Source organism: Tauraco erythrolophus, chromosome 2 (assembly GCF_009769465.1).
Source record: "Tauraco erythrolophus isolate bTauEry1 chromosome 2, bTauEry1.pri, whole genome shotgun sequence".
Taxonomy (NCBI): domain Eukaryota; kingdom Metazoa; phylum Chordata; class Aves; order Musophagiformes; family Musophagidae; genus Tauraco; species Tauraco erythrolophus.
The window spans coordinates 69,637,400-69,665,332 of NC_141466.1; the positions used below are offsets into that span (position 1 = coordinate 69,637,400).

Sequence of the window (27,933 nt, forward strand, 5' to 3'; positions counted from 1 at the left end):
AGCTGGGCGCATGGAGAGGAGCTGGTTGGTTTATCTAACCCTATAAGAACATAATAAGTTGCCCAAAAAGGGTGAGGAATGGGCAAGCACAGTGGAGGACAGAGGATAGAGGATCCTTGTGTTTAGAAGGAGAGAGACAGGAGGACACTCTGGTGGGGAATTTGGGAAGGCACTGGGGCCATAGGAAGTCAGGGTGCTGAGGTGGGCTTGGAGGCTGCTGCTATGGAATGAGACTGGGACAGCAGCCTCCCTTCCCGAGCATGGCCATAGGAAGGGAAGAGGCAAAGAGAAACCCAGAGGAGAGCCTGGATGTGATGGGTACTAGTGAGCTGCTGGAGGTGAGAAGAGGGGAGGGCAGGCCGGCTGAGGGTGGGCTGAGAACAACCTGCGTTGCAGAGTGGTGGTCCTGGGATTTGAGGGTGTGCAGAGCTCAGGGATGAGGAGATTGCACTGCAGGACAGGGATGTGAAGGCCAAGATACTCGGCTGGAGAGCTGATTTGGGAGTGGGATGGGGTCAGCGCCAGGGTCCCCAGCTGAGGATGGTCTGGGGGATGCTGGTGTCAGCACACAGGGGCTGGGGGCAGAAGCACAACGGATCCTGTGGGTGCCAACGCAGAGGGGACAGCGAGAAAGCAGTGGGTGCTGGTGCAACGGGAACGGGGCAGAGGGCAGCAGCAACGGGTGTCGGTGCTACGGGAACGGCACCGCGGGCAGCTGAGCGCAAGGGGAACCGGTGCAACGGGAGCGGGGCAGCGGGCAGCGCGGGGTGCTGCTGCGCAGGAGCGCCGGCAGAGAGCGGCACCGAGCGCGGGGGCAGCGGGTGCCAGGGTGGCGCCGTGCGCGGCGCGGCCGCGGGCCGCTCCCTTGCGGCAGCCCGGCCCGGCCCGGCCCGGCCGGTGGCGGCGGGCCGCGGCGCTGCCCCGCTCGGTCGCTAGGCGGCCCGGCCCGTCCTGCGCGGGCGCGGAAGCGCCGCCCCCGGAAGCGGCGGGCGGGCAGGCGGGCGGGCGGCGGGTGGGGGGGTGCCGGGAGCGGGGACGGGGGGGGCAGAGCGAGCGAGCGCGCCCGGCGAAGGGGCCGGAGACGCGGCGGCGGCGGCGGCGGCGGCAGCAAGATGGCGGCCAAGTCGGATGGCGGCGGCGGCGGCGTGGGCTTCGCCCAGCTGCACAACCTGGACGAGGCGGCGGCGGCGGCGGCGGGCGTCTGCGGCGCCGGTGGCGGCGGCGTCGGGGCAGCGGCGGCCGAAGGCGCGGAGGAGCCGGGCGGCAGCAGCTCCTTGCACATCTGCCACTGCTGCAACACGTCGTCGTGCTACTGGGGCTGCCGGAGCGCCTGCCTGCGGAACCTCTTCGGGCGGGCGCCCGCCGCCGCCGCCGCCGCCGAGCCGCTGGCCCCGCGCCCCGCCGCCGAGGGGCCGCCGCGGGCGCCGGAGGTCGGCGAGGCGGTCGAGCGGCCGTGGCTGGACTGCCTGTGGATCGTGCTGGCGCTGCTGGTGCTGCTGGGGGACGTGGGCACGGACCTGTGGCTGGCGCTGCACCACTACGGCCGGCGGGACTACGTCTGGTGCGGCCTGACGCTGGCCTTCGTGCTGCTGCCCTCGGTGCTGGTGCAGATCCTCAGCTTCCGCTGGTTCGTGCAGGACTTCACGGGCGGCGGGCTGGGCGCCGTGCAGGGCCTCAGCAGCCGCGGGCCGCCCATGATGGGGGCCGTCGGCCGCCGGGGGGGACCCGCCGGCGGGGTAGGAGGAGCCGGCGCCACCGCCACCCCCGGGGCGCAGCGCCTCTGCAGGATCTCCGTCTGGGTCTGGCAGTCCGTCATCCACCTGCTGCAGATGGGGCAGGTCTGGAGGTAAGGGGGCGGCCGGGTGCCGCGGGGGGAGCGGGGAGCGGGGTGGCCGTCGGCGCGTTGCCCGACATGGCGGGTGGTGGGTCGGTGCGCCCCGGGCGCGGATCGCTGTCCGCCGGCTGAGATGGGGCGGACGGGCGTCGCTGTCGCCTCATGGTTTGAGGCGGGTCGGCGTCCGCTGGTTGAAGTGGGGTGGGTGGGGGTCGCTGTCACCTCGTGGTTTGAGATGGACGTGGGTCAGTGTCACCTCCTGGTTTGAGGGGAGTCAGTGTCCTCATGGCCGAGGTGGGGCCAATGGGCATCACTGTCACCTCAAGGTCTGAGGTGAGTCAGTGTCCCCATGGCTGAGGTGGAGCAGCTGGGGGTCGCTCTCAGCTCGTGGTCTGAGATGAACGTGGGTCAGTGGTACCCCATGGTTTGAGGTGGGTCGTTGTCTCCTGGCCAAGGTGGGGCCAATGGGGGTCAGTGTCACCTCAAGGTCTGAGATGGACGTGGGTCAGTGTTACCTTATGGTTTGAGGTGAACGTGGGTCAGTGTCACCTCCTGGTTTGAGGTGGAGGTGGGTCACTGTCCCATGGCTGAGGTGGGGCACATGGGAGTCGCTGTTGGCTCGTGATCTGAGGTGGACACAGGTCAGTATCACCTCATGGTCTGAGGTGGTCATGGTCAGTGCGATGTCTCCCACATGGAAAGGAGGGGCGAGTTGGCGGTTGGAGCAACCGCCAACTTTGGGTGAGGGGAGACCCAAAGGGAGGAGAGATTCCCACAATTAGCCTCGAGGGCTGAGGTGAGGGACATGGGGGTCATTGTCACCTCACAGTCCGAGGTGGATGCAGGTCAGTGCATCCTCCGGGTGGAGGAGGTCTGAGGGCCCCTCTTGAGCTGAGGGCATGTTCAAGGGGAAGAGAAGTTCCCCCTAAACATGTCTGTGGGGTTGAGGTGGGAGAAGTGGGGTTCATTGGTGCCTTCCTACAAAGGATGAGTTCGACTCTTCTCACCCCTCAGACATGGGGCAGGACAGGGGCAGAGGGATGGAGCTGCTCTTCCCAACAGGAGCTGGTGGGGGAGACACCCCCAGGGTGACAGTGTAAAGGCAGGCCTGGGGCTGGGGGTGACCCCCTCGTCAGTAGCGCTGCAGAGGGTCGTCCTGTGGCCTTGGGGAGGGTTTGTCCCACCGCTCCCCTTTTGGATCCGGGACAGCGGTGAGGGAGAGGCCCCGCCAAAAGTGGTGGGGCTGCTCCAGAGAGGGTCTTCGGGGGGGCAGATGGCAGACCTCCGGCTGCTGAACACTAGTATGTGCTGTTTCCAGAGGGTTGATGTCCTCCTGGTGTGGATCAAACCCCCTGTAGATGACATGTGTCCCCAAGAGCCTCTCCCCACCCGGTGGAGGGGGAGCCCCCCGGCTTGCTGACACCCCCCCACCTCGCCACCGATGGAGCAGGTTGTGGGAGTGGAAAAACGCAGCATGATGCCTGGGCTGTGGCTTTGGCGAAAGAAGAAACCTTCTCCTTGGCTTGGGGGAGTGGGAATGGTGTTGGGGTTGCCGATGTGGGACTGAAGGTCAGGGATGGAGACTGTGCCCCTCCAGCAGGAGAGGTCCTGGGGTGGAGGAGACGCTGGTCAGGGAAGAGTCTGGGAGGTGACCCCAGGCTCAGTGGTAATGAAAAAAGCATCCTTCTGAGTAAGCTGGAAATTGCATTTTCGTCTCCGAAAAGAGATGTGAGAGGAGGCAGGGAGGGATTCTCTGGGATGAAAGCCTGTAGACGCGAGCGCTTCCACAGAGATGTCGGTCTCACAGAAAGGGGTGTTGTAAGGACAACTGTAAAGACCTGGCGTGGCCCGGTGTCCTCCGAGATGGGACGCGGGATAGTCAAATGGAAAGGGTGCTGGAGGGTGGAGGGAAGACTCCAGGTTGTGTCACGGGGTGGTGGATGCACCCTTCCACCCCACGGATGGGTTGGACTGTGGGGAAGAGGCTGCAGATTGTGCCGGTTGGGTTTTATAGCTTTTAAAATAATCCTTAGGGAGAAGATAGTGATTTTTTTTAAGGGGGGGAGAAGGCACATTGTGGTGAAGCAGTGGAGAGACTTGCTGGAAGGGTTAATATCGCCACCTTGGTATTTCCCAGATCAAATAATGGGGCAAAAATAACCTCACCGGTAGGTTTTAGGAATTTTTTGCTGGGGTATAGTTGAGAAGAAGGATGAAGGAGAAGGCAGAAAGTGATGACTGATGGGGAGGTCCTTTTTTTCCCCTACATCTGGGTAGCCGAAGGGGTTAACTGCTGCCTAATGACATCGGGGAAGAAGTGGCTCGAGTTAAGATGGAGCCAGCGTGGTTGAGCCTGGGGGAGGGGTGCGTGGGTGGAGGCAGGGGAGGGCCTTGACACCTCTTCTGAGGACACCGCTCTCTCTCGAGATAAAATGAATATACACATCAAAGATTTTTATTTTTTTTTATTATTTTTTTTAAAGGAGCCGAAGGGGTGGAGGGGAGGGGATCTGTGTGGGAAGGGTGTGTGAAATGTATACCTGCGAAATAAGCCCATGAAATCGTGCAGCGCAACAGCAAATACATATTTCTTCAGCCTCTTCAATGTCATTTGCGTAGCGTTCAAAGCGCATTTGTTCTCAGCTTCTGCTTGGGGGTTTTATTTTTTTTTTTTTTTAATTTTGCAGCCGAGATTTGGGCTGGGGGATGGCGGGAGGGGGATGGATGTCTGCGGGTGATGCGTGCGAGGATGATGAATTGGTAGGCAACCCTTTCTCCTGCTTTCCCTGGTACTCCCGAGTGCTGATCCCATCAGCAAAAGCAGTTATCGATGCAGATGTTACTCTGGCAAGTTGGATTTTTCCCCTCTTGGAGCCAGGCAAAAAGAATGATTGTGTTTTAGCTGTGGTGAAAGCTGGCGTTTGCAAAAACACCCCACGCTATGGCATGCTCAAGTGAACAAGGTGGGGAGGGGGATACAGAAGCGATGCCGGCAAAGACAGAGGGGGTGCACATGGAGGGGTGATTTTTTTGCTGGTAACAGGAAGAAGCAAAGCTCGAGTTGCCCAGACTCGAAAATGCAGAGAAAAGCCATTTGCTTCTGAGGTTGTGCGGGGCTGGGACTGCCGAAAGGGACTGGAAAGGAGCTCTGCAGACTGGATCACGTTAGGTAGCATAAGGCAGCTTTCTCTCCTGTTGATTGCTAATCCCACTAGCACACGGCTCCTGCTTTTTAAGGCACGTTGGACAGCGTGGTCAGCATGGAGCTGCCTCCCAATATTCTGACCAAAGCCTGAATTAATTTCCTGGGATCTGTGGGCCAGCCTCCACGAGGGTGTCTTTTTGCATTCCCACTGTAGCTATTGCAAACGTCATTAAAATTAATCTTGAATGCGGTGATGGGACTAATACTGGAAAGAGCTGTTGTAGCAGTGTTTGCCTGCAGCTCAACTGCTTTGTGCTGGTAAGGAGTTGATATGTGAGGACGGAGGAGGAAGACCTGGGACGATGTAAGTTCGGTGCGTAACGCACCGAGCCTGGTTTCCTGCACGCTGGTGGATACGCGCTGCGACTGCATGTAGCGTAATCAGGATCGTACGTTGTGTAGAGGCTGTGGTGGCTGTTGCTCAGCAGCTGGAAGCAAAGTCTTAGAGAATAGAAGGAGGGGCAGGTTGGAGTTGTACAGAAATCCTCGTCCTGAATATGTTGGGTAATCTGGGTTTTGGTTTGAGGGATAACACAGTTCCTGTAGGGACTTATTTTTCTAAATGTTGGGAAGACTTACCAATAAGATGATGAATAAATAACATTTTATGGCAGAAATATAAATATACATCGGGCTCTTATTTTAGCAAGATCTTCTCTTCATTTTGTCAAGATCGTGGGAGAGGGAGGTTGTTCTTGAGCAGTCTGGGTGGGGGCTTTGTCTTCTGTTCACATCCTCTGTTGTCCTATTCAGGGAATGAATCGTGACCAGGCGGGAGTACTGGGGGGGGCTTAATCATACTCTTGTTTATTTTGTGGTTGCCTTTTGCTCAGCTGAGAGCCAAAGACTCTGTTAATACTGCTTACCTACAGTGGCTGCTGGAAGTGGAAAGAAGTGTACATATACATTGTAAAAACGTGTGTGTGTGTGTATACGTATATGTGTATAGAGATATTTTTGATTCTTGCTTGAAGTAGTATGATCTCAAATAACATTCCCACTGATGCAGCTCAGGTCCTGGGGTTTTTGCCTTTATAAATCTACAATTTTCACCTTTCATCTTAAACCTCCTAGATTATCTTGTGGACTAGAACAATTCAGCCAGACTGTCCAAAATGTAAAGGATGCCAGTTGGGGCACGTTACGCTCACGATTGAGCTGCTGTGCTGCACTGCAAGCTGCAGAAGGGCTGTTCATTGAGGAGGGATGTTGCAGTGCTGTGGTTTTGCTGGAAATAGGCTGCAGGCGGGTTGGGCATCAGAGCTTGCCAGGGCCATTGCTTTCACTGAAGCCATTCAGCTGTGTAAATTCGGGAGACATTAAAGTTTGGACTTGAAGTTTTCGTATCTTGGATGGTTGCACGAGTTGTGTAAATGACGATTAAGAGTGTAACTTCTGTGTCTGGTGTGTCTTTCTTTAACCTCTGTTGTAAGTGGGTTAGTGGGTCATGGTTGCTGTCCTGGAGTACAAGGTTTAGAGTATAAAGTATGATCCTTCGTGTGGCAGCGTGCTATTAAAGAAAACATTATTGGATTCCATTGGATTAACAGTATGTGGAGTTTCAGCTGCAATGAATGCTGATCAGCTGGAAATCGCTCTGTGTCTGTTAAACTGTCAGTAATGGTAAGTTTCCTGACTTGAATGTAGTATGTTTGTGGGTTTTGTTTTTAAAACGGATTTGATTACACATTTAGAAGAAAAATACTCTGTAAAAAAACAACCAAACAAACCAGAACAACGCTTGTCATTGTTTTGACATTAAAAAGGCCTTATGTATGTGTGTGATTAAAAGAAATATTCCTAAAATTTAGATGAAGACTTGACATTTTGTTTATTAGTGGAAAGACCAAATCTATGAGTTGTTCATCTTTTGGCATGCCTGGAGGTGGAATGATGAATCAATGAATTTAAATGGAATATGTGATATTTAATGACTATGTGATGAGTGAGTTTAGGCTCTACTAAAATACTGGGATGAACTGTTAGATATGCACTACTTTGGATAGTTTGGACATACAGGGAGCTACAACTCTTAAGACATCTGCCCAGGTCCCTTGCAGTGGGAGACACCTGCTTGTCAAATGACAGATGAACGAGAAGCTGCTGACCTAGTGCTGCTACCTTGTTGTCTTGGTTTGGGATGTTCAGCTCTGTAGAGCCTTTCTGTAAATTTACGGCCTGCCCTGGCACACTCGAATTTTTTTTTTCAGCTTTTTCTGGTTAGCTTGTCTGGCAGCTAAGTTTTTCCCTTTAGCCAAGTTTTAACAGCTTGCTTTTATAGTATGGAGTTTTGTCAGCTTTTGACAAGTTGGCAGAGGGAAGACATTCTGGGATAGATGATAAATATGTTCTCCCTACAAAATGAGGTCTGGGGTATAACTTCCTCCCCCCCGCCCCTAGCGAGGTGGTTCTCCCTTCCAAAAACCTTACCCGCTCAGCCCCTATTTCTAAGAGTTTTCTATGGGATCTCTGTAAGGAAGTGTCGGGCTGTGGGTGTAGAGGTGCAAAGACATTGAATCTGAAGTGCAAGGCAGGTCGGTTGTGTGTGTGGGAAAATAATCATTATGATAATAATGAAAGAAGACTTTATCACTTGAGTAGGGTGTCCATTGGTTGCGGGGTGGTGGCAAGGCTCCGTGTCTTGTTGAGTGCTACCCACTAGAGGGGGTCAAACCACAGATGTTGAAGCAGATCTGCTGTACCAGCCTTGGGAGGGCAGAGTTTTCTCCAAACCTTTTCTTGGGAGAAGTGACATGCTACTCTGACCTGATGGGAACTCGTCTTCCTATGCAATTCAGTGTTTCTACAGCAGCAGCATGGTTTGGGTAAGTGAGTGAGGAGGATTCGAAGGAGAAACTGGAATTTGGTTTCCTCTTGGACGTAGGGGTGCTGTTGAGGAAGACACATGTGTGCCCTCATTCTCCTCTCTGCTGTGGTATTTGGGGAGGAGGAAGGAGAAGCAGAAATGCTTTGGTGACCTGACTTTGTTCTTCCTGGAACCAGCATGAAGTTTCCATGACTTTCAAGGTGAGGACACTGGTGCAAGGTATTTTCTAGAGATAATCTCCAGGAGTCCAAGAACTATAAAGGAGGATAACTGCTATGAAGTTGGGTTGCAGGCTGCTACCTGCATGGTCTTTGACCATACCGTCCCTTTTCAGTTGCTCAAGCTTCATGCTGAACTCTTAGAAAAAAGACAGTCGTGCCTTTTTTTCGAGGTGCCCTACGGCTTTATCTCTAATGCCAGTGGCAACCTGAAAATACCTTTCTTGGTGGAGGGGAGGCAGGGTGCCAAGGGAAGGAGGAAAGATGGCTCACTTTTTTCTTTTTTTTTAATGTTAAAACTGTAAGCTCTCTATTTTCGACTTTTCCAGACACTTCCATTTTGCTTTTAGCTGCATTGAGTTAGCTTTATTCCTTGCAGTGGTTCTCCTCTCAGTACAAATGTAGGTTATTCAGGGAGCATTTCCTTTAATGAAAAGGATGGAGGTAGAACTGATGGTGATAAAGCATCTCTTTGGAGGAGAGCTGTTTTTGCTGTCTTGAGACTGCAAGGAACAGAAATTGGACGTTAAACGTGTAATTTTCCTTGGGAAATGAAGGTGAGCCTATGGAGAAGTCTGGATCCCGCTCTGAACTTCTCCCTGTACTTTCATTTTGCGTTATTTCACTTGAATCCTGACTTGATTTTTAGCACCTCACTGTTGCGAATATCAGTGGTAGTATAAGCCAGCATTTTAACGCCTGAAAGCTTTTAGGCAGGAGGAACTGTGAATCAGAGTAATGCTTTGCTATAGCTAGAGATAAAATTAATTTGTAATTAAAGGTATGAGCAAAGAACATGTGCCAAATATTGTTACTTAATTGACTCATCTTCTTCTGAAGTGCTGGGATTCAGGCTGATGCCCTGGTCTGCTATGACTGCTTTAGGGCACTGAGATGCTTTTCCAAACCTGATCCCAGGAAAATGGAGAAAGAGCTTTCCTGGGGAGAAGGACCTTCAGAAAATCCTCAAACCGAGCGGCAGTCCGGCAGTGGCAGGAACAGCTTGCGTTTCTAACCGTGTGGAGCAGAACAGCATGATCTTTGCAGGGCAGATCAACAGGCACATCCCATGTCCTTGGAGACTTGTGGTGCCCGCAGTGTCAAGGACACTCTGAAAATCCCCTGGGTTGTGGGACTGAGCATTTGGCTGTGTCCCAGGGCAGCTGGTAGCAGCCCCCTGCAGCTCCCCATGGATGGGTTTTCATTGCTATATTTTTTACAACTTCTCCCACTCTGGGAATTTGTATTGCCCACCACCCCATATTCTAGTTTCAGCCTGAGTTTGGTTATATGTAACTTCTGTAGCATAGGAGCCACATTTGCATTGCTGTGGAGGAGTCTCACGACTTGCTATTTGTCTGCCCTTGGGCAAATCTGACCCTTGGACTGAGTACTCCATTTAAAGTATGCACATGCTTGGATGGCTAAGCTGTGTGTCTGTGTCTGCTTTCATTATTTCAGAATAAATGGGGGTGTGATTCCTTCCATTGGTGTGTCGAAGCCTTAGCTGGACCAGCAGCCCCGGTAGAGCAAAATCGAATCTTGGCCAAGAGACAAAAAATAGAGTGAAAGGCGATCTTAAATGTGTCCCCAAGACTATAATGGGACCTGAAGACTGTGCTTCTCCTCACGTCTCCTTTCTTCTGAAATCTGTGAGAGCTCAGGTTCACCTATGAAATATTCACAGTCTGTCCTTAAGTGACTTGAGCTGCACAGAAGATCTTTTGCAGAATTGGCAGCTGTGCTGAAACGTCCTGTCTCTGAGCCCAGAGCCTTTATCGCCAGGACCTCCTCTTCCTCTGCCCCGCTCTGCCTGCGCAATTACACGTTAGGATGATCTGGTTTACCTATTGCAGAGACTGTTGAGGATTTTTGCATCCCAAATAAATACCTGTGTGTTGTAGCTCCTTTTGCACATGATGGGTTGAGGGAATAGGCATAGAATCATAGAATCGTCTGGTTGGAAGAGACCCTCAAGATCATCGAGTCCAACCATTCACCCTGCACTGTCAGGGTCCCTAAACCATGTTGCTGAACACCAAATCTACACGTTTTTTAAACACCTCCAGGGATCGGGACTCCACCACCTCCCTGGGCAGCCTGTTCCAATACTTCACAACCCTCTCTGTAAAGAAATTCTTCCGGATATCTAATCTAAATTTCCGCTGTCGTAACTTGAGGCCATTCCCTCTCGTCCTGTCATTCATAACGTGGGAGAAGAGACTGACCTCATCTCTCTACGACTTCCTTTCAGGTAATTGTAGAGAGTGATAAGGTCCCCCCTGAGCCTCCTCTTCTCCAGACTAAACAGTCCCAGCTCCCTCAGCCGCTCCTCATAGGACAAGTTCTCTAAACCCTTCACTAGTTTCTTTGCTCTTCTCTGAACCCGCTCCAGCACCTCAACGTCTTTCTTGAAGTGAGGAGCCCAAAACTGGACACAGTACTCAAGGTGTGGCCTCACCAGTGCTGAGTACAGGGGGACAATCACTTCCCTGCTCCTGCTTGCCACACTGTTTCTGATACATGCCAGGATTCTGTTGGCTTTCTTGGCTGCTTGGGCACACTGCTGTGTTCACACTGCTGCATGTTCTCACTTGTCCCGAAACCCAATGGGTAATAGGGTTAAGCTGGGAGTGCATCGTGAATGCTGCCTTAGTGCCCTGCCGTAGGTGGTCTGTGAACTGGGACTAAGAAGAACAAGCCTGTTGTGAACAGGCTTAAATTAACACTGTGGAGGTCTGCACTTCTGCTGGAAAAACTCAATAGTTTGTTGTGCTATATTGCCCTTTCCACCTTTACTGGTAATTTTGATGCAGGAAAAATTTGCTGTAAACCCCCCCATCCATTTGGCAGAACTCATTAAAAACTCTTCAGGAGCCACAATGCAAAAGGCTCTGGCACCTGGAGCTGCCTTTATCACCTTTCTAATTAAACCTGCGGAAAAAGCAAATCAAACCCAAGTGACAGAGGAGCGTGGGTGGCTGCCGGAGCTTCCTTGAGCTCGTGGGGCTCTCTCGATGGGGTTTTCTCTAGGGCAGCAGTGGGGTGGGAGTGCCAGGCCATGCTTCTCCCTGCACGATGGGCACTGGACTTCACAGCTCTCTGCAAAAATAAAGGAGTGATGGGCTCCCCCATCCTTTCAATGGAGTGGCTCAGGCTTGTCTGCTAAAGCAGGGGGATGACAAGTACCCCTGTGAGTTTGTAGAGAACTCCAGTGTCTGGGAAAATCACTGTTTTCTCTGTTTCTGTTGTAAAAGAAGAACAGTTTAACTCTTGGTGCTTGGTTCCCCCACACAGACAGTTCTGGATGACAGGACTGGCAGTAATGTGTTGCCTGATGTACCAAACACAGAAGACAGCAGTAAAGCACCAGGAGTGATTTTGAGTTTGGGATTGGAATTCATCCCAGTCATGTCTAAGCAAGGGAAAAAAGAGCAACGGAGGCCGATGTTGTTGAAGTAAAAATTGTAAAGAGTGGTATAAGCAGAAGGCATTTAAATAATGTAAACAGTCTGGCATGGGAGGAAGGATGGGAGGCATTCCAGAAACAAAGGGAAAATAATTTTAAAACATGGCTAAAAATATACCAACTCTTGAATTCCAGAGATTATCTCAATTAGTGCTTTTTCAATATATCTTTACAACTGAATTGTAGGAGTTCACAAAAGATAATAGAGGCTATGAGATACGGAGAAGTGATATTAATTTGTTTAATTAAAAGGATGAAGGGCTCCCTAAAATAAGATTCACTTATCTTCTCTTGCAGGGAGGAACGAGGTTATATCCAGAAAACCGCAGCTCGTAGCGTTGTACTGTGGAGAAAGCGTGACGAGAGCCAGGGCTGCGAGTAAGAGCCCCTTCTTCAGCCTCGGCAATTGCTTGCTCAGTGACTTTCAATAGCAAATCCCTTCCCATGGGATTAATGAGCTATTAGAGCGAAATGGTATGATTTTACATTTCCAAGAGGATTTTGTTTGATGTTTGGGGAGCAGAGATTGGACATTTTCCTCTAAAAAAAATAAAATGAAAATTCGGACATTAGAGCTTTCAGGTGAAGGCAAACACGCTTTTAACTGGGCGTCTGTATGTGTGGAGCTGTGCACGTATGTGCTCAATGTCCTCTTTGGCTTTGGAGGTGTGCTAACACGTGTCGGAATTTATGTCCAGCCTCAGCTCTGCGTACACATCCCTTGGCGTGGGGGAGAAGCACGCGTTTATATCCAGCCATATTTTGAGAAGTGTAGGGGGAGGCAGTAGGGGCCAGGGAGGAGAGAAGACCCTCACACAGATCTAAATTAAATTAGCCCCCCTGGATGTATATTAAAATGTTAAGTAGCACTAAGCTCTGTATCCCAGCTCAGCAATATTTCGAGGCGCTTTATTGCTTTAATGGAGGGATAAAATAGAACCTGCAATTATAGTAATTTTTTCTAATTGAATATTTTGCTTTATTCTTTCCCTTTCAAAGCATGACTATAAGTACTAGCCTTCATAAAGCTTTGGAAATATTTATACTTTCCCTTTCTGGCAAGGGGTGTAAATACGCTTTTTCTTGGGCAGACTGTTTCAGTCCCTCGTGGCTGGGGAGCAGAACGGCTCGGGAAAGCGGTGGGCAATAAATATTTCTCTGCTGGTTTTAACCGTCTTGCCATTATTCCTGGGAAATACTACTTTCCCATCTGGTGGAGAGGGGAATGCAGTGTTATGGATTAAATGCTTTCCGTCACTGTACCGGGCTTGACATGATTTTGTCCGGTGTCTTTTTAATTAATTTATCATTCATGGAGGGCTAGTGCTCAACAGCTGCATCCGGGCCTTTTATCCTCAGGCCATGTTCTGCGTGGGCACATGAGATCCTTGATTTCTGCCACCTAGGCTGAATTTGGGAAGAAGGATAGGAAAAAGCAGCTTCTGGATCTTGCTTGAGTAAGATGTAAGCGGCAGGTAAAAACAAAAACTGAAGGGCAAGGTCCTTGCCCAAAATGATCTGAGACTGGTGCTGCAGCAATGCTGACGATAGGATGGGGAATTAAACTTGGAACACTGATGGTATAATTGGGTGTTGATTGAGATTTTTGAAGTAGCCATTTTTGGTGACACAAAATGCCAGCTTTTCAAACATAAGTTCCTACCTCCAGCTCAAGCCTTAGGCAGGCAGAAAAATGCAGATAAATTAACATAATAATTGCATTGTGTGTTCTCTGTGCTGAATCTCTGGTTTAAAGAAGGAGATCTGCTGATACTTCCTCTGTGCATGCACTCGCGATGGGATGCTATCAGTTTTTTACTGTTGCAATAGCTGTCTTCTCATCTAAAGGGGACTTTTGATCCAATAAACTGCTTATCTCGTGTAGTTGTCCTTTCATCTAGCATGGGTGTTGTGTGACGGCTGATTGAAGGCGCAATATTGTGGTTCGTTTATGAATATTAATTAGGAATGGAAATAATTTGGAACTCTTGGAGCACTTACTGCAGAAATGCATGTCTTCCTCCCTTGGGGAAGATTTACTGCCACGTGTCCTCTCCCAGGGAGGATGTGAACTCACGTTGGGGTGTGAAGTCACTGTATACAGGCTGTCGTGCCAACACGTTGACTTGGTGACATAGTGAAGAGGTTGCTGTAGTGTTTTGTTTCCCAGTGTTTGTTACGACTGGGCTGGGGAAGAAATGGTTTCTTTGGGGAAAGCTGCAGCAGCACCTTGCTGAGTCCCGAATGTCACACTCGGAGCGGGAGCTGGAGGTTGAGCCTTTCGCGTTGACATGTGGCTGTGTCAAAAGGCAGCGTGAAGGACGTTCGTGCCTTTCTTTTTGTGAAGGATGTGCTTTTCTCCTGAACACTTAATCTTACCTTAGTCCTTGTCGGTCCAGTTCTGTTGTCATGTGTTGACATAAACACATAGTACCACCGATGCTGGGAAAGGCTCCAGCCCCAAATTTGGATGATATATAGGAGCCCCTCTGTGGGTCCTTCTCATTGCTTTCCTCTACTTCAAGTTGCAAAGACTCACGAAATCCTACTATGTGCACTCATCAAGTGTGGAGCCCTCTTTGTCTTTGTCTAGCCTGCTGGGAACCCACCTTCAATGGCCACGTCTCCGCTTGCGAGCTAATTAGCGACAGGATTTGTCCTCCGGCCCTGAGACAGGCTGGCGTAGTATGGTTGTTTCTATCGTGTTAAGCTTTCTTGGCTTTCAGAAGAGGGTGGCTGTCTCCGGGCTGCCAGCTGGGAGTGGCTTTTGGGCTGTGCCAACTCCTGAGTGATGCCGAGGAGCTGCTGGGGTCAGGACTGGTAGGCCCCAGCCAAAATTATGCCAGGGATGGTCCTATAGTCGTTGAGCCACAGAGGCTGCAGTGTCCTAATGTAGAAGAAAAAGCCCAGAAGGATGCAACACTTTTGGAAGGAAAATACCCCCTTCTTTAGGGTTAATTTTTATTTTCTTACGAGAATATGTGTTGTTTGTTTTTTTTTTTCCCCAGCTGATGAAGGTCTATCCAGCCTATCAAAGTCTCTAGCAAACTGGTGAAACACTGGAACAGATTGCCCAGAGAGGTGGTAGATGCCCCATCCCTGGAAACATTCAAGGCCAGGTTGGACAGGGCTCTGAGCAACCTGATCTAGTTGAAGATGTCCCTGCTCATTGCAGGGGAGTTTGACTAGGTGACCTTTAAAGGTCGCTTCCAACCCAAACTATTCTGTGATTCTGTAAAAATCCACTCGTAGCTTTTGGACACGACCACATGGTTTACCTGTTTGGGTCTAAATTTATTTTATGGCCCGTGTGTGGTACAATAGTGGAGCCGAGATCCCTTCATTGGATTAAATTGTAAATCTCATGTTTAGGAGATTTATATTCAGTGGGTCACTTTAGTATTTAAGCTTCAGGGTGAAATCCAGGTGAGCGATGGAGAAGGGAGAATTTCCTAGGCATGTCCACCTAGCTGAGACCCAAACGCTTGTGTCCGTGCGAACCCATCCAGCTCAGATGCTGATGGGGGAGGACGTGGTTCCTTGCTCCTGCAGCTTTCTTCAGCAGGCTTTGCTCTGCAGCGAGGATCGGATGGGGTTAAGCTGGGACCATCCTGGGAGCTCAGGACAGGCAGTAAGCCAGAATTTCTGTGGATTTCTGTGGTCACCCGTCTTCACCCAGACCCAGCTGAACTTCGTTTGTGCATCAAACGTTTCGTTTTAAGCAAGCTGAGGAATTAACTGATTTACTTTAAAACTCCTTAGAGCCCTTAAAAGCGATGATTTAAAAAATGGGTTGATTATTCGGCTTTCTTCAAAGCAAGGAATTAGGAAAAGTCGTCTCCTGCAGGCATGTTCCTCTGGCAGCCCACAGGCACTCCAGGGGTGCCGCGATGCGTCCCACGCGCTCAGTGACACAAACCACTTGCTGTCAGCGGGGCGTTGTGGCTGTCGGAGGGCGATCGTCTCTGTCTGCGGGGTCGGTTCGGCGTTCGTTTTGTTCCCGGCGTGGCTGGGTTAGGTCTTTGAACCGGCACGTTCTTTGCTTTTCAGTTGTGCGCTTTAGATCTGGGATAATAAAACATCAAAGTAAACTGTACTGTTGTGGATACAGAAAAATCAGGACACTCAGTAGGACTTCAGGGAGTAATAAACTTGTTCTATATTTAATCTCGTATTTATCGCAGTGTCAGTATGAGACCACTTCATTTTACTACTGTAACTGTATCTAAGAATAACTGAATACTTGAAATATTGAGAAAGTGGCTAATACCTGGTGGTAGCTGATGGGATCCAGCTTTAATAGTTATTGATTGGTTTCAAAAAGCTCCCAGTAATATTACATCTTAGGTACTGTATGTTGGGAGTTAGAAACCTATCAGTTATTTAAGATTAGAAGTAATTGTAGATTTTCAACTTAATCATCCTTCATTAGATGAATACAGCCGGGACTTCAGGTGTCATTTACAATTTTGCAAAAAATTATGGTTGATCTGCTACAGCTTTATTATGTGAAAATCTTGGCTTCCCTAAGTTCAAATGTTCTTGAGGATTTCCTCAGCTGCTCTAAAATGGATGTGGCTTTCCTAATCAGGAGGCAAGCATCAGTTTGAAATCTGCTTGTCAGACCATGAACATGAGAGACAAATGAACCCTGTAGGGATGGTCCTATTGCTTGGTCCTTTCTGATAATGCCCCATATCTCAGAACGTGTAGAAGAGTCTGCAGAGGTGGGCTGAAAAAACTGACGTGTTCTCATAAGAAAATGAGAATTAACCCTAAAAGAAGGGAATGTTTTCCTTCCAAAAATTTAGGAGAGGAAAAAGTAAGATTAAACACTGCTCTTTAGTACTAAAATTCTGTCTGGGTAACGTAGCATTTACCTGAATAATCGCTCCACAGGTATGCTTCAAAACATCACCTTAATTGATGCTTTGTTACCATTCGTGCAGAGAGTGGGTTTAGTCTTTGTTTTACTACTCTGAAGTTTAATAATTCCATTTACAAAAACGTGGGGTTTTTTTCTGTTATGGCTTGTTGCACAATTAGAGCTTCGTTAAAGGCTCTCATTATTTTTCCATGTTGTGATCAAGCTCTGCCTGGAATGAGCCACTGAATTTTCTATTTGAACACGCAGATCTCACCGTAATTCCCTGCTGCTCCTTTGACCAGCGACCAGCTCTTTGTGGTTCCTGGGAAGTGACCAATTTTTTAGCAGTGAGGGCAAATTATTTCTGGCCCTGATATTTTTCTTGTTGATATTTAACTGTGTTCTCAGAGCAAAAATGCTACTGCAATTATCGGGAGCTACGTAACTGCTGCAGGGAGTTTGAATTCAGGGTTTAAGTTTAATTTCTGATGGCTTTGCTGACTTCTCTGCCTGAGACTGGATTATTTTCCCCTTTCTTTCAGGGGATTAGGGGATTTGTAAACCAGCGCTCATAACAAAGGTGTCTAAAAAAACATGGGAAGGTCACATCTCCTTTGTTTGCTTTGAATGAATTGCTTTTACAAAAAAACCCCATGTTTTGGGGGAAACCGTGAGGAAAGGGGAAATCATGCTTTTATTTTGGAGGGGAGCTGCTGAAGTATTTCACGTAGGAATTGATGAACGAGGATGTACCAATTGAAAACTCGTTAGTTAATGCCGTTCTCCACATTGAAATTTGGGCTGTCTTGAACAGAGAGCTGTTTAAGCCTTCTGACTGCGAGAGGAGCCAGACTGTAATTGGGGCAGTGTTTCTGGTTGGGATCCCGTGCTGGGTTCTTGTACTCTGCTGTGAAGTTACTGCATACTTACACTTCCCTAATAAGGAATTAAAATGCACATGTTTAGACTGGATATTTTGCCTAGGATTGACCCTTACGGTCAATGAAAGGGTTCTTGCCTTGGTAACGCTTTCCACTGGGTATAGTGTTAATTGGTTGTGTGAATTAACTGAAGACTAAACTTCATTAGGCTGCCATTATCATTGGCGTTTGTAATCTTCTTGTCCTAAATCCTCAGTGAAAACATCTGTTAGTCACTCAAAATAGAAGTCTGAGTTCTTAGGAGCCGTTCCACCATCATAAAAATGTGGATTTTTACTGATGGGGTTTAAAGAGCAGTCACCTTTAAAGAAACTTATTTTTCTTCAAATCCGTTTTCCGAGAGGAAACCTTTTAGTAGGACATTTAATCTGTGATAACCGTAACTGCACGTTTGTGTTTGCGCAGCAGGCGCAGTTCTGCCGTATCCATCAAGAGCTCCGAGATGAGTATCTTCCTCCCTTGGTATTGCCCATCTTCTGTTTTCTGCTCTTTACCCATTTTCCTTCTGTGGGAGCATATTCAGCTTTTGGCTTGGAAGGTATTCTTTTCTTCAGCAGTACTGCTGAGGTTTTATTTGGACTCTTACCTGTTCCCAAACTTGGGGTTTCTGCACATTGAATTGCTGTGGTCCTTATTTTTTTTAAAACCCAGCGTCTCCAGGGTTGGGCTACCTATTTTTTATGAAACTGAGTGGCAGAAACCAGGAAACAGCAACATTTTTTTTTTATTATTATTTTTTTTTAAAGTTTCAGTATTTCCTTTATTTCATGCAGACTTTGTTGGGTCCCCTAAGAAGTTTGCTAGGGGAGCTCCCAGCTGTCCCAGGCTGCCTGCCTGCTCTTTGAGAATCATCTGCTGGGGTGACATCCAGCCATTGACCCTCATGAAGTTTCAAGTTTTTGGAGCTTGGATACCTTTGCCTTCTTTGCCTCAAATGCAGAGGCAGTGCCTGGCAGCTGCCCATGCCCCTACAGTTCATCTGAGCCCAGGCAGCTCCTCCAGCCAGGTGTAATGGGTCACAACTAGAGGTAATTAAAGGGAGAAAACCCCATCATTGTCGTTTCTCAGCCAAAGAGTCTTCAAACTCTCAAACAGAGGCTTGAATACCTGCAGACTCTGCTGCAGCCTTGCTATCTTGACTCTTCCATCCTAGCTAGTCCCAGCTTGGGTCTTCAGCAGGCCACCTTCCTTCTTAGGGCCCTTAACATGAACCCAAAATTGAGTGTAACTCTGCAGGTGGTAAGTTGTGAAAAGTGTTGGAGACTGAGAAGCTAGTAGTGATTTCAGTTAAAGAGGCATTCCTGTCAGGAGAAATCATTAAGGGTTGTCTTCCTAGGGTCGTCTTCCTACCAATAGTGAAGAACTAGCTGTGAAGAGAGCAACAAAAGAGAAGGTCCATAGTAGAAATGCGACTTAAAAGCCTGACAAATTGAGGCTGGTTTTACTGAAAGCACTGTTACATACTATGTTAGATTTCAGGAAAGCACACTCATAAGAGCAGAGAATGACCATGAAAATTTACCATCCCAAACATAAAATTTGCTCATGTGTCCTTTGCTCAATGATTCTGATGGTAATGCTAAAATTACTTTATTTGTCCATTGAAGGATATATATTAATTATTCTAATCATATGAGTAGAATTCTAAAAATAAATTTCTGCTTTAAATTAGACAGTTTACTCAGCTCTGTGGAGTAGCTATTATTTTCTGCTATACACCGTTTCTCGTTCTGTGTACCTCCACAGCTACGCAGACCACAGCATCAGGGCTGATGTGCAGATTTGAAGAGTTAGATACATCTAAAACCTCTGGATTCAGTCAGCAAAGACAGCTTTACCAGTTTATGATCTCACCCTTTTATTTTTTTTCCCCCAGGAGTTCTGTTATCCGATCAGATTGTATTGCCTTGGGTCAAACCAGTGGGATTATCTCATTGAGGCTGTTCCCTACCCTGTCCTTCCCAAGTCTTGGCGCTGGGTTTTCTTGCTCTGCATTGCCTTTGATGGGGGCCATTCCTGGGGTGTCCTGCAGTCGTTCCATTGTGCCTTTGGTGAATTAAAGAAATAACTCTGTGTCCTGAATGGGTCAGGGCTCTGGGTGACAGGTATAACTAGCTATTGTGCGGAGCTCCCTGTGATCTGTAATGACTGCCCGAGTTAAAGGAAGAAACCACAAAGAAGCATCAATGTTTGGTGTTCTTAATGGAGTTCCGGTTTGAGCATAAAATACCTTTTTTTTTTTTTTTTTTTTGAACTCTACCAGTTACTGACAACAGTTCACAATGATTGAAAGAGCTTTTCTGAGAGTATAGGAAAGTGCAACTGAAGCATTTATATCTTCAGAGATCTCGGGCCAAAACACCGTGCAGCTCGTTATCGTGTTTCTGATGTTGAACAGAGAAGAGCACAGGTGGCCTTGGAAAAGGTGTTGGATCCGGGCTCTTCCAGGTTGTCCTGCTGTCATTTGGCATTTGTGGCTTAGAAAGTTCTCGAGCAGGAGGTGGTGTGCATTTAATAGCCCCTGATGTCCTTCGAGGGTGTTTGAAGTTTGGCAAAATTTCCGTCTGTGCTGTTTAGAAAATTTTGCTTCAGTTGGTGTCTCCTTGCTGTTTTGATTAGGGAGATGCCCACAGAAGGGCTTGAAACTGTTTTCCTGCAAAAATCAAGAATGAGACAATTACAGCTGTGCTTGTTTTTTCTTTTAACGCAAATTCTTATGTGGAATGTGGATCTCATTCAATGACTTGAGCTTTAGACATATTAAATTGTCCTGGAAGAGCTGAAACCAGCGGGATGAGTTTCTGCCCCTTGCGGAGGCAGGAGATACCTGTGCAAGAAGTACCTTTCCATAGATTAATTGTGGAGACTCTATATTTTTGAGTGGAGTGAGATACTGAATGTTGCAAGGTCAGCTTTCCAGCTTCTCTGTGGTGTAGACATGGAGGACCAAGTTCTTTCCTGGTGACATATGAACTGAGTGATGTCAGTTGAGAATTTGTTATATACTGGAAAGACTTGAAGATCCTTCCAATTTCTAGGGTTTATATATGCAGTAGCTTCTGGCTAGAGTGAGTACCTGGACTACAGTCAGATGAGAAGCTGGGTTGAATACCACAGTGAAGAAGATTTGGAAAACTTGTGTTTGTTCTTGATATTTATATTAGGTAATTATGTTTTGTGTGTGTTGGACTTTAGGAATATGTATAGAGAAAGTACACTTTCACTGCTGGAGTTTTTAGCATGTGTTATTTACTTTGCAGTCAAAGTGTAGTGTGAAGGATTTTATAGGTAAGATTGCCTTAAAAAAATACCTGTGCTCTCTACAACTGCTGCAAATATTGCTGAGCACCTTTCAGGAGGTGGGAAACTGAGCTCTGAAAGCAGGACATGGGATTTTTAATACCCACTCAGGATCAGGTACTGTCTCCTACCTGGGATGCACTTGCTAATGAACAGAGAATCTGGGTTATTTTACACAGAGATGCCTTGGCGTGAAACCAGGAATAGCTTCAGCAGCAAAGATGCATCCTTGGCCGAGTCATTAAGCTGTGGTTTCTCCTGCTTTTCTCTATTTTTTTTTTCCTTTGGGAGTGTTCGCTACAGGGTCTAGCGAGAACTGGGTTCCCACTGATTTTGCTGCAGCAGGTTATGATCCCAGATGCAAGATGTACAGCTTGATTTGAAGAAAAACACTGGAAGAGGGAAAGCAGTGAGAAGGGAGCGTGGGTGTTGCAAGAAGATATGTTGGCTAAATACTTTCTGGGAGGCTACCAAGTGGTGTAATAACTAATCTCAAAGGTGATAGCTGTTTTAAGAAGAAAAGCTTGTTTCTGATTTCAGTTTCTGGATAACGTGGTTTGGCTCATGCCTTGGAGCTGTCAGTGCAGGAGTGGGTCAGGAAAAAGATGAATGGCTGGTGGAAGAGTTGAGGAATATCATTGTTTCAGCAAGTGGCAGCATGAAGTATTAGAATCATAGAATTATAGAATGGTTAGGGTTGGAAGGGACCTCAAAGATCATCTAGTTCCAACCCCCCTGCCACGGGCAGAAAAATCCTCCACTACACCAGGTTGCCCAAAGCCTCATCCAACCTGGCCTTGAACACCTCCAGGGATGGGGCATCCACAACTTCTCTGGGCAACCTGTTCCAGTACCTCACCACCCTCAATGTAAAGAATTTCTTTCTTATATCTAACCTAAATCTGCCCTCTTTCAGTTTAAATCCATTGCCCCTTGTCCTTTCACTACACACCCTTGTAAAAAGTCCCTCTCCAGCTTTCCTGTAGGCCCCCTTTAGGTACTGGAAAGCTGCTATAAGATCATCCCAGAGACTTCTCTTCTCCAGTCTGAACAGCCCCAACTCTCTCAGCCTGTCTTCATAGCAGAGGTGCTCCAGCCCTCGGATCATCTTCGTGGCCCTCCTCTGGACTCGTTCCGGTAGCTCCATGTCCTTCTTGTGTTGGGGACTCCAGAGCTGAACACAGTATTCTAGGTGGGGTCTCAGGAGAGCTGAGTAGAGGGGTATTGTGTGGGATTCTTCTGAATTTGTAAAAGCAGGAAACTCTGCTCTTATGAGACCCCACCTGCAGTACTGTGTTCAGCTCTGGAGCCCTCAACATAAGCAGGACATGGACATGGAGTGGGGCCAGAGGAGAGGGCCACAAAGATCATCTGAGGGCTGGAGCACCTCTGTTATGCAGACAGGCTGAGAGAGTTGGGGTTGTTCAGCCTGGAGAAGAGAAGGCTCTGGGAAGACCTAGCAGCCTTCCAGTACCTAAAAGGGATACAAGAAAGCTGGAGAGGGGCTTTTTACAAGGGCCTGTAGTGACAGGACAAAGGGCAATGGCTTTAAACTGAAAGGGTAGGGAAGAATTTTTTTACCATGAGGATGGTGAGGTACTGGAACAGGTTGCCCAGAGAAGTTGTGGCTGCCCCATCCCTGGAAGTGTTCAAGGCCAAGTTGTATGGGGCTTTGAGCAACCTGGTGTAGTGGAAGGTGTCTGTGTCCATGACAGAAGCATTGGAACTAGATGATCTTTAAGGTCCTTTCCAACCCAAACCATTCTATGATTCTATAAAAGCAGTTGAATTCAGTATCTCAAGAGCTTTCTATGGTCCTGCCTAGTAGGAAGGAAAACGCCAAGCAGCTCCAGCCTGTCCATGTTGTGCAGTTAAGAGTACTTTCCCATTAAGATAGTTTGGTTTTTTTTCAAAACAGAAACAAATCTAGGATTCTTTGCTGAGGTTTACTTGGTGCATAAACTTTTCATGTGTTTTCCCATCCTTTCTACTTTATTTTTACCATATTTTACATTTCTGACCGACCTCCTCATGCATTTCCTGCGAGACACTGACAGTGTTACTGCTGCTTTCGAGGTTCGCTTGCAGTGAGCACAGGCAGGCAGGCAGGCACATGTGCTTCCTATCTTGTCTGATAAAACCATCAGCTGCATGATGCCTTCCCAGCCCTCCAGAGAGCATGGTCGTCCCCTGGTAGCCCAGCCCACCTGTCACGTTTTGAAGTTAAAACGACTGGTCTGTATAATAATGTCAAGAGTTGCTGGGACTTTTGTATATATCTCTGGCGAGTACACCAGTTTGGTAATACTATAGCCCAACCTCCTTATATAAGGGCAAAAGTTCCTAGAACTTTTGAATATATAACTTTGGTGAGTACACCTGGTCAGTAGTACTATAGCCCAACCTCCTTATAATAAGGGCAAAAGTCTCCAGAACTTTTGTAAATATATATATGATTTTATTGGTGACAGGATATAGATTTGTAGATAGCCAGTGATAGTGACTGACTACAAAACCAACTTTAATTGAAATACTGCCGTGATAATATAAAACTATTACTGATCAGTGATAATACCAAATAGCTAGCACGGTGTTAGTAAGTAAATGCGCATAACACAGAGCTCTTACCCAATAGACGTCCCTATGGGGGGGAGAAGAGAGGTTCAGCCCGTCGACTGATCCCGGACGTTTCGATGGAGGGGCTTCTCCCTAACATCCCCTTTGTCCTTTGCCATTTTATACCTTTTTTCATTTCTTTTAGGTGGAGCTTGAGTGACGCTAGTCATACATAACTTTATTAGGATTGGTGTAAATTTCTCTCATGAGGGGTGGTCGCAGCACTAGTATTGGCGAAAATTTCTCTTGCGAGGGGTGGAGGTGTGATTTAGTAGCTAAAGGACACGATTTCACCATCACTGCTGAGGCAGTGGTTGTGATTCGTATTCCTTGATGGCACTTTTATGGTCATCTTCACCAGGCGCCCCCTTGTCCCTGATAACAGAGATGAGCCGTGATACCTCCGTACCACGCTCCTCCCCATTTCAAGGATACTGCGTGGGCCTTGTTTGTTCCTGGGAGCAGCAGCTGTGTCTCACTCCAAAGGTGCTCTAATATTGCAGCTTTTGAGCTGAACTTTGCAAAGCTGTATTTCCCCATTTTCCCCAATTTCGGTTATTTTCCCACACCACCACTGCTAATTCACCTGCTCTGTAGGGAGCACTAAGTAGATCTGGATCCCGTGGAGACCCTTCATCTTCAGCAGGACTGCAGGCCATAGACCTCGTGTTCTCCGGGATGTGAGCAGAGCGTAATATTGATTATAATGCTTACTGTAGTTATTTATTACATTCATTAGCAGGAAAGAGATGAGAGACTATCTTACTGTATTAAGTTCTCCCAGAGACACCTAGATAGTAAATAATAAATAAACAATCAACGATGGAGTACAACTGGTGGAAAGCTGGGACAGTCAATGTAAGGATCTAGCAGCCAGCTTTTTTAAATAAGTAATGTGCAGATTCAGTGTGGTTATTACTTTCTGTGGCTGGTAATGCTGTATTAAGGGACTTAAGTGACTGGAGATGTATCTCGACTGAGCTAATTGAGGTCCATCTTGAGATGGCCGTCTTCCTCTCTATTGCACAGCATTGTGACTTTGGATACATGTCTCCACAGGATTTCGCCCAAAGATAAAAACCTCAAGACTGATATTTTACTGCAAGTATACAGTTCTTCTAATGAAGCTAAGATGTAGCTAAAATGATTAATGTCCCAGAAGTGGTGATTTGTTGGAAAAGGAAGGTAAAAACCAGAGCAGAACAAGGGTATCTCCTTTAATGCCGCTCATTTAATTTCCTCCTAGTTTACCACCAACAGACCTTTGTTATCGCAAGAGAGAGATGAACGTCTGTGCGCAGGCATGGGTTTGTAGCATTTTCTAACTTTATGGGTTATCATGGACGTTTACCCAATGTTCAGCTTTTACAGGAGTTTTTTGAACCCATAACCAGACCAGAGCCCAGTACTGCAGCGGTGGTGCCCTATTTAATAAAAAATAAAAATTATTGTTTCACCAAAGGGTCCTCAGAAAGAGGTCAGTGACAGAAGTGGCAGGAGGACTAGATGAAGGCAGCTAAATTGGAAGTGTGGAAGAGTGGCCAAACTTTTTTTGGGTGCTTTTAGTCACGTTAACTATTGAAAAAAAAAAAGCAAAGAAACCTCCATTTACACTTTACTTTAACAAGCCGTGGCTCATAAATGAAGCCATTCAGCTCTGTGTTCACAGTGTAAACCACTGGAGATGTATTTAAAGCAATAAACCCTGTAGTTGCACTTGTATTTTTATTTTAAATCCTGTTTGTGTAAGGCTGTTAATTTACACAGAGCTTTACAAACACAGATAAGACATACTTTCCCTGCCCAGGTAACTTGTTCTTAGAGGCTCGGGCTTTTCACATTAGTACTTTGTCCAGATATTAGGACATCCCCTCGCTTCCTTGTGTACCCTCTGCCTGGTTTCTGTGAGCGGTCCTTGAGCCAAAGCCTGTTTTTTGTGTGTGGCCGTTGCTTCACCCAGGGGGACTCTGATTCCCAGTTGGGCACTGGGCTCCGTTTTACTTCTGGCAATAATTTTGGGGGTGTTGAGTGCTGCACCCAGGAGGTGAGTGCACTGCCAGCTCACGTAAGGTGGTTATAGGAGCAAGTCCAGGCTTGCGTCACTACTAAACTCCGTAGGTGTGTGTATAAATGATACTGCTGTTGTGACAAACGCTAACTGGGACATTGTGCATCTAATAATGATGGTTCTTGGCATTTCTTGTTGTTGCTGTAGATCTGTCCTGCTCCTTGACTCAGGAAGGATCCTCTTTACGTTGGAGGCACAGGGAGTTTGGCGCATCATAGCACAGGTTGCCTCTCCGGTGCACTGTCGTGCTCTGACACAGAGCGTGCTTGTTCTCATGAGGTTTTTCTCTCGCTCGTGCTTGCTGGTGGCATCAAGCACTTCAGACAGGCTGAAAAGCGTGAGTGTTTCCTGCAGGAGTGCGTTGTATTCTCCTGGTGCCAAATGGGTCAAAATCCCTGATGTGGTTGTGGCAAACTGCGGAGCTGGCAGGAGAAGGAATAAATCAAGAGACCGTATGAATGTTATGGGGAGATGATCGTTAACCAGCATTCATGTGTAAAAAGCAGCGTCTAGACTTTCAAACGCTGCTAATAGCCTTTGATTAACCATTTTTGTTTTGTTCTTGCTCAGTGTGTTAATCACTGTGATTAAAATGCTTAGCCACCATGGAGCTAGATGTTGTATAAATTAGTAAGTAAGCAAATCCAAACAGATGGGGCAGGGAGAATTAGTGTCTCTGGCAGGGCCAGCGTTAGACAAGGCAGGGCCAAGGAGGATTTAGGAGGAGACCCTAAATAATCTAAGAAAAAGGAAATTTGCCTGTCCGATGGGCCTGCCAGACCTTCCCACCCTCCTGCTCTTACAAAGCTTCACCTCCTCAAGCTTTTCTTCTCTGCCTCTGGAGCCTACTGCTGTCCTCACCTGGTCTACCAGATCGCAGGATGAGCTGGGTCTCTGCCCAGGATGCTACAGACAGGCCTGGAAACCGCTCTTCCCTTTGCACAAGATGAGTTATTAACATGCCAGCTTTTCCATGGTGTGGATGCTGTTCCTTGTGCTGCAAAGCCTTGCAGATGGAGGACCTGGGAAGAATGGTCAGCCACTCAGGCTGTTCTGGCTCAAGACTGGTCCAGCTTTCTAGTTCTTTGGTATTTTTTCTTTTTTATAGCAGCAGCAGCAAAGGAGTACTACTGATGTTCAACCTCTCTACCACCAAATGTGTGTGGATGCCATCCTTTGCTGGGAGGACGGACTAATTTAAGCCGTTGGGTTTAGGGTTATGTCCTCACCTGATGCAGTTTTTGAAGGAAGATGCAGAGCTGGAAAGGGTGGGAGAGGCACCTTGCACTACTGGGAAGATCAGGAGCCTTGATAGGTGTCAAGATGCATCAAAATCAGAACCCAGTCGTGTCATCTCTAAAGAGAAATCACAGTTAAAATAGGTAAGCGCAGTGGTTTCTCTGTGGTAGGCTTAGACAAAGACAGAATTACCTGAAGCACTGGGAGTGTCTGTGGAAGTGACGGTGAGACCACTCTAACAGCCCTTTCTGTTCTTCCTTCTCCTTAATCTGCTTTCATGTGTAACTCATTTTCTGGTAGAGCTGTGAAAAAAATCAAATGGGTAGTTTTGGTGACAGCAGGTTTTTGCCTATTGTGTGCTCGGATCTGTGGCTAGGATTTCCAATTTCCCTTCTAATCAAAAGGCTTCCTAAACCTTTCAGAAGTGCTCTCCTGGGATGACTGTACTCACAAAAATGCAAGCACTTTGTTTCTGCTGGCGTCTGTCTCTTCAAAAGTAGCTGAAACACTGTTGAGCCTCCAGCCCAGTCCTGCTCTTCTCGGTGCTGCTGGGCGTGAGCATCGCGGGCCTGGGTGTATCCAGTATCTTCGTTTTCCAGTTGCTTCAGCCTGGCCCTGTGTACGTGATGATCCTAGGATATTGCAGTGTGAAAAGTCGAAAATTCTTGCACTTTCCTCGCTTAAATGAAATGCTGAATTTAATCTGAACCGGTGGAGAATCAGTGCGGTGTGCCTGTGTGGTCCTTTTCAGATTAAGTTGAATTTTGTTCTTTTTTTGTGTGCCAGAGGAATTTTTACTGATAATGGAGAAGCATCTCTGTTGGACATTGGGCTGATGGGCAGAAGAAACTTTTGGGCTCTGAGACAAGTGAGGCTGGATGGAGACATGTGTTTAGGGAAAGAGATCTCTCCTCAGCACCCAGCAGGGAGGTGTCAGCACCTCTGTGGGGTTCAGGATGAGCCAGTGCAGCTCAGACCCTGAAGTGGCAGAGAATGAAATCCTGGCCCCACTGGAGTCCGTAGGAGTGCTAGTGTTAACTGGAGTTTGTCCCATAGAGTCAGGTCACAAGAAGTCACAAGAGGCCACCAGAAGCCACAAGAGGCCACCTCTGATGTGTGCTTGGGTTAAGCTGGAGGGTTTCTCCATCCACCTGAGCGCTGAAAGAAGCTTCTGTTTTGGTGAAAGCATGCTGCGGAGATGTGTTGCTGATGGGTGCGTGGGCCTGGCAGTCAGCAGTGCATGGATTCAAACAGCCTCTAACAGACAGCAGCAAGAGCTCCAACTGAACAGATTTCCAGGCAGAAATCACATGCTTGATGAACTCTGAGTGTAGGTTCCTGGCTCCTGG

The 27,933-nt window shown here is 47.7% G+C and overlaps 1 protein-coding gene across 2 annotated transcripts in view; it reads left to right on the forward strand.

Annotated features, from left to right (window-relative positions):
- The first annotated feature begins 1,112 nt into the window (after positions 1-1,112).
- XKR6 (XK related 6) overlaps positions 1,113-27,933 on the forward strand; it is a 204,870-nt gene continuing 178,049 nt past the window's right edge. For both annotated transcript variants that reach the window (XM_086624189.1, XM_086624192.1), the window contains exon 1: positions 1,113-1,846. In XM_086624189.1, the coding sequence (XP_086480315.1) occupies positions 1,113-1,846 (734 nt within the window). The remainder of the gene's footprint in view (positions 1,847-27,933) is intronic.